A 14,052-nucleotide genomic window follows, 5' to 3' on the forward strand; every position below is an offset into this window, starting at 1 on the left:
ATGAAAAGCAATTAAATGTCAGGAGTAAGACAATACCATTCATAACAACCCTAAATATAAATGGACTGAATTACCCACTCAAAAGACAGAAGCTGGTCAAATGCATTAAAACTTTCAACCCCATGATATGCTGCCTACAAGAAATGTACCTCACCAATAAAAACTCACACAGACTAATAGTGAAGGGATGGTAAAAGATATACCATGCAAGTAGAAACTAGAAGCAAGCAGTAGGAGCTATCCTTTTATCTGATAAAAAGACTTTAAACCCAAAACTATAAAAGACAAAGAAAGCCATTACACAATGATAAAGGGATCTATCCACCAAGAAGACATAACAATCATAAATACATATGCACCCAACATCAGAGCACCCAGATATATAAAGCAAACACTATCACACCTAAAGAAAGAGATAGATTCCAATACGATAATAGTGGGTGACCTGACCACCCCTCTCTCAGCATTAGACAGACCTTTCAGGCAACAAATCAAAACAGAAACACAGAATTTAAACTACACTTTAGACAAATTGACTTGGTAGACATCTATAGAACATTTCATTCAACAACTACAGAAAATATATTCTTCTCATCAGCTCATGGAACATTCTCCAAGACAGATCACATGTTAGTTTACAAATCCAGTCTCAACAAATTTTTAAAAACTGAAATCATTTCAAGTATCTTCTCAGATAACAATGGATTAAAACTAGAAATCAATAATAAATGAGGCTTTGGAAACCATATGAATACAAGGAAATTAAACAACATGTTCCTGAAAGAACTATGGGTTAAAGAAGGAATTAAACAGGAAATCAAAACATTTCTTGAAACTAATGATACTGAAGACACATCATTCCAAAACCTATGAGATACCACAAAAGAAATACTAAGAGGGAAGTTTATTGTGATAAATGCTTACACCAAAAGAATAGAAAGACTTCAAATAGACAACCTAACATTACACCTCAAAGAACTAGAAAAACGAGAACAATCCAATCCCAAAATAACTAGACATAGAAAGAAATGATTAAGATCAGAGCAGAACTAAATGAAAGAGACCAAAAATACAATACAAAAGATCAATGAAACAAAAAGTTGTTTTTGGGGAGATAAACAAAATAGACAAAACATTAGCCAGACTAACTAAAAAAAGAGAGAGATGACTGAAATACCAAAAATGAGAAATGAAAAAGGAAACATCACAACTGATACCAGAAAAATACAAAGAATCATTAGAGACTATTAGGAACAAATATGTGCCAACAAATTTGAAACCCTGGAGGAAATGGATTTCTGGACACATACAAACTACCAAGACTGAACAAGAAATAAACAGAAAACCTGAACAGAGCAATAACAAGTAAGGAGATTGAAGCAGTAATCAGAAGACTTACAACAAAGAAAAGCCCAGGACTGGATGGCTTCACTGCTGAACTGTATTAAACTTTTAAAGATAAATTAATACCAATTCTTTTCAAAATGTTCCAAAGAAAACTGCAACAGATGCCATTCTCCCAAATTCATTCTATGAGATCAGCATCATCCTGATAGCAAAACCAGATACAACAACAACAAAAAACCTGCAAGCAAATATCCTTGAGGAGTATAGATGCAAAAATCCACAACCAAATAGTAGCAAACAGAATACAGCAGCACATTAAAAAGATTATCCATCATGATCAAGTGGGATTCATCCCAGGGTTGCAAGGATTTTTGAACATATGCAAATCAATAAATGTGATACACCACATCAACAGTCAAGGACAAAAAACACACAATCATCTCAATAGATGCCAAAAAAGCATTTGACATAATTCAACATACCTTCATATTAAAGACTCTCAACAAATTAGATATAGAAGTAAAATATCTCCACACAATAAAAGCCATATATGAGATATTTACCACCAATATCATCCTGAATGGGGAAAAGCTGAAAGCTTTTTCTTTAAGAACAGGAACAACATAAGGATGCTCACTCTCACCACTCCTATTTAGTATAATAAGTAATTCCCAGAGCACACAGGCAATCCAAACTGGAAAAGATGAAGCCAAACTGTCACTGTCTGCAGATGGCAGGATCTTATATATAGAAAACCCTGAAGACTCTTCCAAAAAACTTTTAAGAGCTGAAAAACAACTTCAATAAAGTTGCAGGCATAGAAAATGAATATACAAAAATCAATAGCATCTTTATACTACAACAACAAACAAGCAGAAAGATAAATCAAGCAAGCAAGCCCCTTTACAATAGTCACCAAAAAATAAATAAAATAAATAATGCATCTAAGAATCAATTTAACCAAGGAGGTGAAAGATCTCTACAAAGAGAACTACGAATCACTGCAGAAAGAAATTGAAGAGGACACAAAAGTTGAAAAGACATTCTGTGATCTTGTATTGGAAGAATTAACATTGTGAAAATATCCATACTACCCAAAGTGATCTACAGATTCAATGCAATCCTGATCAAAATACCAACGGCATTCTTCACAGAAACAGAAAAAAAAAAAAAAACAATCCTAACATCCATATGGAAAAAGAAAAGACCCCATATAGCCAAAGCAATCCTGAGCAAAATAAATAAAGTTGGAGGCATTACACTACCTGGCTTCAAATTATACTACAAAGCTATAGTAACCAAAATAACATGGTACTGGCATAAAAACAGAAACTCTAACCAGTGGAACAGAACGGAGAAACCAGAAATCAATCCACACACTTACAGACAACAAATATTTGACATGGACAACAGGAGCATATATAGCAGAAGGACTGCCACTTCGATAAGTGGTGCTGGAAAATTGGACACTCATATGTAGAAGAATTAAACTAGAGCTGTACCTCTTTCCATATACTAAAATCAACTCAAAATGGATAAAGACATATATAAAAGCAAAAACTATAAAACTCCTAAAAGAAAACATAGGGGAAACACTTCAGGAAGTAGGATTGGGTACAAACTTTATGAACAAGACCCCAAAAGTACAAGCAATAAAAGAAAAAATAAATAAATGGGATTACATCAAACTAAAAAGCTTCTGCACAGCAAAAGAAACAGTTAATAGAATGAAAAAACAACTTACAGAATGGGGGAAAATACTTGCAAACTATGCATTCAACAAGGAATTAATATCCAGAATACACAAGGAACTCAAACAACTTAACAGTAAAAAAAATAATTAACCCAATTAAACAATGGGCAAAGGAGCTGAATAGGAATTTCTCAGAGGAAGATAAAATAAATAAATGGGATTACATCAAACTAAAAAGCTTCTGCACAGCAAAAGAAACAGTTAATAGAATGAAAAAACAACTTACAGAATGGGGGAAAATACTTGCAAACTATGCATTCAACAAGGAATTAATATCCAGAATACACAAGGAACTCAAACAACTTAACAGTAAAAAAAATAATTAACCCAATTAAACAATGGGCAAAGGAGCTGAATAGGAATTTCTCAGAGGAAGATACATAAATGGCCAACAAACACACGAAAAAGTGCTCAATATCATTAAGCATCAGGGAAATGCAAATCAAAACCACACTGAGATATTATCTCATGCCAGTTAGACTGACCACTATCAAAAAAAGACAGAATAACAAATGCTGGCAAGGATGTGGAGAAAGGGAAACCCTCCTACACTGTTGGTGGGACTGTAAATTAGTGCAGCCATTACGGAAAATCATATAGAGGTTCCTCAAACAACTACAGATAGAACTACTATACAATCCAGCAATACCACTTCTGGGTATACATCCATAGGAATGGCAATCATCATGTGGAAGGGATACCTGCACTCCAATGTTCACTGCAGCTCTATATACAATAACTAAGAGTTGGAACCAACCTAAATGTCCACCTACAGACTACTGGATAAGGAAAATGTGGTATATATACACAATGGGATACTACTTTGCCATAAAAAGGATGAAATTCTACCATTCACAGCAACATGGATGAGCTTGGAGAAAATTATGTTAAGTGAAATAAGCCAGGTACAGAAAGAAATACTGCATGTCCTCACTCATAAGTGAGAGCTAAGAATTAAATAAGGAAGGAAGGAAGAAAGGAAAGAAGGAAGGAAACAACAATCACAATAATACATTGTACTTTCAGGAGAGACCAGAACTGCGGTTATTAGAAAGGGGAGAGAGGGAGGGAGAGGGGGTCAGCGAGAGAATAATTACGTATAGTAATGATGAATATGCTAATAATCATTTTGATTTGACCATCATATATTATACACAAGTACTAATAGTCAACTCTGTACCTAACAAATATGTATAATTAACTACGTTTCAATAAAAAGAATAATTTTAAAAGTTTGAGCTCCAATCACAAATCATAAATATTTAGAATTAAATATATATTTGTACATTTGTATAAGGCCTACATTTTACATTTATCATGGTAGCCTGAAGGAATGATTATTTTTCAACTTAAAACCACAGGAAGAGATATTGCCTAAAAAGAGGACTGATATTAAGATCATAAAAAATTAATGTTTTCTAAGCATTTCAAAAAAGGAAGGTGTTGCTTTAATGTTTGCTACTTTAACATTACATTAACTTGTTTGAATATATATGACCATTTTATAATCACATAGTATTTGTGTGACTAATTTCTTTTATCTTAAAAATTATATGGCCATGTGTGTTTTAAAATGTTTTAAAAGAAAATAAAAATATGAAATAGTACTAATCACAACACAACATACGCCTTTTAAAATCATAAAGAAAACCCCAAAGCCCTTAATAAAGTAGAACACATTTCAGAATAGAGACTTATTAAAAACTGTTCAGCACCTGTTGCAAAGACCTTATAGCATCACTCACTTAAAATATTAACTACTCTTAAACAGTAAATTAATATTACTATGAAGCTAGATCAACTACAAGGCATGCATGCGTACACACACACACATATACACACACTACTGTGGAAATTCTAAGCTATTTAAACACCATAAGCATAGGAATTATTTTTACATTTTAAAATGCAGGAGTAAAAAAGACTGCACCTTAAGAAACAGATAGCTTTTGATATTTTTCCAATTTACCAATTCCAGAAGATATCTGGGTATTTCTAAATTAATCCAATATACAGTAATGTATCAGTCACTTGGAGTGCTCTGGACGCTGGGATAGGTTCCTGAGAATTCCAGGGCCATTCCATGTAGAATATCAAAACTCCAGATTTACTAAAGCAGAAAACAAGCTTAGTACTATTATCTAAAGATAATTCAAAATTCTGTCATAAACTTATAATAGTTTTCAAACAACTTATGCCAAATATGGACTTACTTAAGTACTTCTTTAAATCTGAAACTTTAGGGAGTAACTATAGAACAGGGGGCAATATTATCTTTAATATTATTTCCCGAAATGACTTTCTAATTTTAAGATGAATCACAAATCGTTATTTTAATAAAATATGCGCATTTTTTAAAAAATTAGAATTACTTAAAATTGGAAGACTAATTTTTTATCACATAGCCTAAGGACAATTTAATTATATACCACACATTAAAACCTACAATAAAAATAATCATAGTTTGACCTATTCTACCTTTTATTTTATGTAAAGTTTTCAGTTAACACTTATGTTATATAAGGTTTATCTTATAAAAAGGTGACATTATTTTATGAGGATATCTTAGAAAATTGTTGTTATTTTAAGAAAATATTACCTACTGAAAATAACATGATGTAAAGAGAATCAGGACTCTTAAACAACTTACTTTGAATATCCACTCAAAGTCTGACTACTTTTCCATACTAGGGAACAAAGGCACAAGCTATCAAATACCAACAAAATATGGATGCTGTAGTGGTGAGAAAGGAGGTAGACAGGGAGAAAAAGAAATCCCAGACTTAAATTTTTTCGTTCAACTTTATCCACAGTTTGCATCGGTAATTTACATTTAGTGTTCCATTTATTTTTTAATGCATCAGAAAATCAATTATGATAGATCTGTGACCAATACAAACACTTCTGAATTCTTCAAAAAATTCAATTAGAAAAGTCATTAAACTAGCATTCTGTAAAGATAATTATTAAACAAATAGTAATAATGCATTTTACTCCTTACTTCAATTCTAATATATCCAACATCACTTCTTTCTTGTGCCATACAGTAATAAAATTTAACAGAAATAGCTATCTATTGAATTTTCAGGGCCTAATAAAATATTTTAGGTCACAAATCCCATTCAAATAATGATAGTCATTCTTAATTCAATAACTAACAAAGTAAATATAAAATAACCATAAAAACATTTAGGATAAATTTTACACTTAAAAACTACTGAAAGAAATACATCAGAGCCTTGGCATAATGTCCTTGGAGACTATGCTGGGAAACTACTTTAGAGGTGGTGCTGCCGGCTGGTTGGCACAATAGTAAATGAACTGCCATGGTATGAACCACAGATGGACCCATCTTAAATGGAATTTTGCTTTGTAGTAAGAATATTACAGTGTAGTTCTGGTGTATTTTCTCTTTAAAGTAATAATTAAGTGACAAGTAAGTAAAATGCAATAAGGAAATGCCTACAACTTCACTACTATTTCAATGATATGAAACAGGAAATTATTTGTAAAATAACAAACACTAAATTGGTTACTGAGTTCTAGAGCACAATAACTATGAAAGTAGCACAAATGACTGCTGTAGTTTTTAACAGTCACTTAATTTGTAACACTGTCAAATTTCTACATTAAAAACTCATCAACTAGTTATTTATTTGCCATTTTTACCTGTATTACCCAAGTTTTCTCTAGGGAGGCTGATTATGTCAATGAGGTTTGTTTTTTTTAGTTTTTGGGTTTTTTTTTTTGATTCAACTGAAAAATAACAACTAATTAGCTCAAATATTTAAAGTAATAAATTACTCATAATTTAATTATTCAATGTTTTAGTCATAAAAAGCTTTAATACTTAAAAAGCTCCAATTTGATCCTTGGGGGATGTAAAAAACACACCTGTGTTCTAAAGCCAAAATTTTATTATATGGCTTCATGCCAACCGATCAAAACAAGAAGAGTTATTCCTAAACCAACCTTTATTATAGCATTTGGCACACTTTTACCTTTTATATACACCCTTTGAAATACCCAGGCCAACATTTTTAATAAGTTGCATCCATAGTAAGAGGTAACAAGTGCAAATGATCATATATTTAAGATATGATACTTGCTTGGCTACTACAAAAGTAATTATTAAGGTTCTTCTACAAGAAACAGAGTTATTCATTACAGTAGTGGTTTTGAAAAATTCCTGCACCACTACCAACATAAATTTATCCATCTCTAAATTAAACAAGGACTTTATGTAACATAGTATCTCATGAAATATTTATAGACTGGTCTGTATTTAATGCAACATCAAGTTAATTGAGGATCACAAGGTTTACAGGATCCAAAAAATGGCCAGATTTAGAATAAAAACCTATTCCTCAATTGCTGCTCTCTGAATATAGATAAGGCAGCACCGATGTAATGTTCCTGAAAGTCAAGATACAAACCCAAACTCTGGCAGGATATTTATCAAAATGTCCTTGATAATTCGTACTTTGCTAGTTCTCAAAAACCTTACTGCTTTGTGTAACATTTTCAATACAGAAATAAAATACTTTTCAAATAATACATTTTAAAAGATGGTTTAGTTTTGCAAAATTAAATAGCATAAATTAAGCATATTAACTTTTTTTTGACAACATGAAATAACCAATTTAAGGAAAACTGCAATGGACTAACTAAAAAAACCACAAATGTCGCGACGTGAGGCACATTTAAATCCTCACATATTACTGACCTTACAAAATCTACTAAAATATTTTAAAGTTCCATTGACTCTGTTAATACATAAAAAAAACTGCAAAAATGCTTAAGACTATATATGAGATTCATCAATTACACAGGCACTTCACATGTAAACAATCTACAGTACAACTGAAAATATTTTGGCACCAACCTATAATACTAAAAGAATTTAAAATAAAGCCAAAGTTTTGCTTTTACTACTCATTTTTTCTAAAAAAGTAAGACCAAAGACTGAAGAAATTGTGTATAACGTAGAATTAGAAGTGTATTAAGTAACTCAAATATAGAATTGTTTTAAATTGCTAAAAAATGATTACCTTTATCCAGATGTTTATTAGTATGCTCCGATGTAAAAAAAATTAAGCCTAATATGACTATTAAATTGAAACTACATTTTAAATTTAGTATCAATCTGCTTTCTGAAAAATAATGAAGGTTATCAACTGACGTAGAAAAAAAGAGAATTTGAATTTATCAAAAACTCTTGTTAAATTAATCCAGTTTTCCCCCAAAAGAAGATTAGGTAATTCAAAGTTTAAGTTTGATTTTTTAATGTAATTTTATAAAAGCACTAAGGCTTGACCTAAGGCAAACTACTTTTAACTGCACATTCTTACTCATGAATTTGAGATTTTATTGTGAAATCACTTCAAATAAGTGAAACTATACACTTATGATTTTAAAATGTTATATCAAGCCATTGAAAGCTGAGATGCCTTGATCGTAGGTAGTTCAAGAAGTGCCTGAACTGTGACACCAACTTTCACAAGACCTCGTTCTTCCAAAATATGATGAGGCAAACACAGCCTTTCCTGGAAAAAAATTAAAAAAAGATACTTATACATTCATTTTTTAGTAGCATAATAAAATTTAAGTCAGGATCAGATTTTTAAACCTGCTTTCTGAAAAACTTCAAGTAAAAACTAGACAATTCTAACTTTTCTCTTATAAATATTGTAATCTAAAATGTGTTTAGATTCTTACCTTATACTAAAGAAATGATTATAGAGGTCGGCCTTATCTGAAATGCTGTCACTCTATACCTAAACCTCCTTCTCTACACAGAAAACGTTTGTAAAAGCATAGGCTGCCACTTCAGCCTTTCCCATTTACTACTCAACCACTGCTATCTTACACGTACCCCTAAAGCATCTGCCCACTAAAATTTCTCTGGTTAAAATCACCAATGCCTTCTTAAATGCCAAATATTGTGCATGTCTACTTGACCGCTCTGTCATATCACACCTTTGCTTAAAGTCTTTCTTGAAACCTTATCCTCTGCCTTGTCTAAGTGACACCACTCTTCCTACCTCTTCAACTTTTCTGACAGCAACTGTGAAATAGCTTTAATTAGCCTTCACTGATCCTCTTCTACCATCCTAAATGTTTCTAAGGGTTCTGTCTTCACCCTCTTCCCTTTGTATACTATATCTTCTCCTTGGTATTCTCATCTATTCCCATAGTTTTAACTATCCCTTCCATCCTGATGCCAGAACTACTTCTCCACCAAATTAACTAGTCCTTCTGTATTCTATATCTCAGTCGGTAATATACTCTTCAATCTCCAGTGACACAAACCTGAGAATCATAAGTCTTCTCTTTCTTCTTTACTACCATAACCCATTCACCAAATACTACTGATGATATCCCCAAGAGTTCTCGAAAATTATCTTCTCATCTCTTTTTTTATTGCTACATTTGTTGCCATCCTAACATTTTGCTTATTTCTTTAAATAACCACTAAAGTGTATATTAGGGGAAAAAAAGGTTTCAAATCAATGATTTCAGCTCCCATCTTAGAAACTAAAAAAAGAAGAGCAAATTAAAACAATGGCAAATAGAAGAAGAAAAGAGAGGAAAACAATAAGGTAAAAAACAGAAAACAATAGAAAAAAATTAATGAAAATAAAAATTAATTCACTGAGAAGATTTTTAAAAATTCAAAAACCTATAGCTAATAAGGAAAAAGAGAGCAAATACACAATATACCAATATCAGTAATAAGATAAGTGTCATCACAAGATATTCTACAAATATTAAAATGTTGACAAGGAGACATTATAAACAACTTTATGACAATAAGGTTGATAAATCAGATGAAACAAATGAATTCTTTAAAAGACACAATAAACCAAAACCTCAAGAAGAAACAGGTAATCATAATAGCCCTATATCTATTAAAGAAATTGAAACTAGTTAAAAAACTTCCCACAAAGAAAACCCCTGGCCCACATGGGTTACTAATGAATTTGACTAAATATTTTTAAAAGAAATAATACCAATTATACACAAAATCTTCAAAAATAGTGAAGAGAAGGGAATACTTCCTAACACATTTTGAGGTCAGCATTACCTTGATAACAAAAGGCAAAGACATTAAAAGAAAAGAAAACTAAAAACCAGTATCCCCATGTACATAGATGCAAACAAAACATCTAAACAAAGTTTTAAAAAATTAAATGCAACAACAACATAAAAACAGTAACAATAATGACAAAAACAAAAATCCATCATGATCAAGTGGAGTTTATCCCAGAAATCCAGGATTGAATTAACATCTGAAAATCAATGTAATTCAAATATTAAAAAACTAAAAAGAAAACAAAAAACTGATCAGTAGATATAGAAGAAGCACTTCACAAAATCCAACTTCCATTCCTGATAAGAATTTTCAGCAAACTAGAAACAGAAGGGAACTTCCCCAACAGGTCATCTATGAAAGATCCACAGGTAGCATAATACTCAGGGGTAGAAGACTGAAATTTTCCTCAAAAAATCCACTCAAAGATGTCCACTGTTGCCACTTCTATTCAACACTGTACTAAAAGATCTGGCCAGGGCAATTAGGCAAGAAAGAGAAATAAAAGACATTCAGTTCAGAAAGGAAGAAGAAAAAAATTCTATTCATGGATAACATGAACATTCCTACAGAAAATTCTATGAAATCTACAAAAGCTACTAGAACTAATAAGTATGTCCAGCAAGATTGTAAGATACAAGATCAATACATAAACACCAACTGTATTTCTACATATTAGCAACAATTAGAAATTAAATTAAAACAACTACATATATAACATCATGCAAAATATGAAATACTTAAAGATAAATCTGCAAGACCTATACAGTGAAAACTACAAAACATTGCTGAGGGAATTAAAGAAGACCTAAGTAAATGAAGGGTTATTATTTGTTCATGAAAGTGAAGACTCAATATTGTTAAGATATAATTTCCCTATGTTGTTCTATAAATTCAACACAATTCCTACATTAATCTCATCACTTTTTTTTCACTTTTTGGAGAAGTTTACAAGCTTATTTTAAATTTAAATGGAAATGCAAGGGACCTAGAATAGCCAAGCCAGTTTTGGAAAAGAAGGACAAAGTTAGAGGACTAATGCTACTTGATTTCAAAATGCACAGTGAGCAAGACAGTGTTTTACTCATGTAAATATAGGGGGAAAAGGGTCAATGAAACATAATAAGGAATCCAGAAATAAACCCATGAACATATGGACAAATAGTTTTTGATACAGATACAAAGGCAAATGAATAGAGAAAAGATAGGCTTTTAAACTAATGTTGTGGGAAAGACTGAATACTCACAATAAAACACAATGAACTTAGGGAAATTCCTCAAAGTCATAAAAGGGCATCTCCAAAAACCCACAGTTGATATACTAAATGATGAAAGACTAAATACTTTCCCTTAGAACAAGAACAAGACAAAATGTCCACTCTTTAACTAGAGGTTCTAGCAGGGGCAATTAGGCAAGAAGAAGAAATGAAAAGTAAAACTACCTCTCTTTGCAGATAATGTGATTTGTACAGAGAAAATTCTAAGGAATAAAAACACACAAAAAACTATCAGAACTAATAAATGAGTTCAGCAAGGTTGCGTGTTCAGCAAGGTTGCAGAATACAAGATCAATGAAAGAAAATCACTTGTATTTCTATACAGTAGCAATAAAAAAACTGAAAGTGAAAATAAGGAAATAACTATATCTACAATAGCACAAAAGAGAATAAAATACTAAAGACTTAGCAAAAGAATGAAAGTCTCAAACATTGAAAAGTAAAAAACACTGTTGAAATAAATTTTAAAAGATCTAAATAAATGGGAAGACATCTTATGCTCATAGATCAGAAGACTAAATATTGTGAACATGACAATATTCTCCAAATTGTTCTAGAGATCCAGTGTAATCCCTAACAAAATTCCAGCTGTCTTTCCTTATAGAAATTGGCAAGCTAATCCATCCTAAAATTGATATGTAAATGCAAGGGACCCAGTACAGCCAAAAGCACCCTGAAATAGAACAAAGATGGAGGACTCACATTTCCTAATTTCAAAAGGTACCACAAAGCTAAAATAAGCAAGACAGTGTGATACTGGCATAAGGAATTCAATGGGAAAGAATTGAGAGTTCAGAAATAAAGCCTTACATTTAAAGTCAATTGATTTTCAAAAAGGGTGCCAAGACAAGTCGATGGCAGAGAGAAGAGTCTTCTCAACAAATGGTGTAGAGAAAACTGGATATCCACATGCAAAGGAATGAATTTGGACCCCCTACCTCATGCCGTGCATAAAAAAGAACTAAAAATGGATTACACATCTAAATGTAATAAGTAAAACAATAAAACTTTAGAAGAAAATACAGGTGTAAACCTTTGTGACCCTGGTTTAGGCAACGTTTTCTTACGTATGTCATCAAAATCACAAGCAACAAAAGGACAAAGAAATAAACTGGACTTCATCAAATTAAAAGCTTTGTGCTGCAAATGATACCACCAAGAAAGTGAAAAGACAAACCATACAATAGTCAAAAATATTGTCAAATCATATATCTCATAAACAACTTGTATCTAGAATATATAACAAACTCCTACAACTCAATAATAAAAAGATGAATAAATGGACACTGAATTTGAATTGAATAAACATTATCAAAGAATATATACAAATCATCAATAAGTACATGATAAGGTGTTCAACACCATTAACCATTAGGGAAATGCAAATCAAGACCACAATGAGATACCACTTCACACTCACTAGGATGGCTAGAATCAAAAAGGTAGACAATAACCATTGTGAGGATGTACAGAAATTAGGACCTTCATATACTGCTGGTGGGAATGTAACATGGTGCAGCCACTTTGCAAAACATGTTGAAAGTTCCTCAAAAATAAAAATACAGTTACCATATGACCTAGCAACTCCACTCCTAGGTATGTAAACAATAGGACTGAAAATAAGTGTTCAAACAAAAAGTTATTCATGAATGTTCACAGCAGCATTATTCATAATAAAAAATAAGTAAAAACAATCCAAACGTCTACCAACTGATGAATGAATAAATAAAATGTGGTATGTACAAACAATGAGATGCTATTCAGCCATAAAAAGAAATGAAATACTAATTTATGCTACAACACAGATGAACTTTGAAAACATTACACCGAGTAAAAGAAGTCAGATACAGAAGAGCCCATATAGTATGATTTCATTATATATAATGTCCAAAATAGGCAAATCCATAGAGACAGAACAGGGGAAGGACTGCTAATGGGTAAGGGATTTCTTTCTGGGGAGACAAAAATATTCTAAACTTAGATTGTTGCGACTATTGCCCAACTCTGTGACTGTACTCAAAACCATTTAATTGTATACTTTAAATCAGTTACTATATCCCAATAAAGAGGTTTTTTAAAAAAATCAATGCATATACCCAATTTCAGGCTTAAAAAAAAGAACTTCAATCCATACCTTGCACCATATACAAAAATTAACTCAAAATTGATCATAGACCGCAGTGTAAAACCTAAGATTATAAAACATCTAGAAGTAAATGAAGGAGAAGACCTATGCGACTGTGGGTTATGCAAAGATTTCTTAGGTTTGACAAGAAAAGCACAATGTCAAAAAAAATATTAAATTATACTTCAGAAACTGAAACTCCTGGGCCGGCCCGGTGGCGCACTGCTACAGTGCGCCGCTTGGGAGCGTGGTGGCGCTCCCGCCGAGGGTTCGGATCCCACATACAGACCGGTTCCCGCTCACTGGCTGAGCGAGGTGTGGGAGCAACACCGAGGGTTGCGATCCCGTTGCCGGTCCCGGTCCGGTACGGGCGCGACACTGAGGGTTGCGATCCGTTGCCGGACACGAAAAAAAGACAAAAAGGAAAAAAAAAAAAAAAGAAACTGAAACTCCTGAT

General features: G+C 32.2%; 1 protein-coding gene across 1 annotated transcript in view; it reads right to left on the minus strand.

Moving 5' to 3' along the window:
- Positions 1-5,883: 5,883 nt before the first annotated feature.
- Positions 5,884-14,052, minus strand: part of LRCH2 (leucine-rich repeats and calponin homology (CH) domain containing 2) — a 152,580-nt gene continuing 144,411 nt past the window's right edge. The window contains exon 22 of the mRNA XM_008568153.1: positions 5,884-8,646. Coding sequence (XP_008566375.1) covers positions 8,527-8,646 — 120 coding nt within the window. The 3' untranslated portion in view covers positions 5,884-8,526. The remainder of the gene's footprint in view (positions 8,647-14,052) is intronic.

This window comes from Galeopterus variegatus, unplaced genomic scaffold (genome assembly GCF_000696425.1).
Source record: "Galeopterus variegatus unplaced genomic scaffold, G_variegatus-3.0.2 Scaffold381, whole genome shotgun sequence".
Classification (NCBI taxonomy): domain Eukaryota; kingdom Metazoa; phylum Chordata; class Mammalia; order Dermoptera; family Cynocephalidae; genus Galeopterus; species Galeopterus variegatus.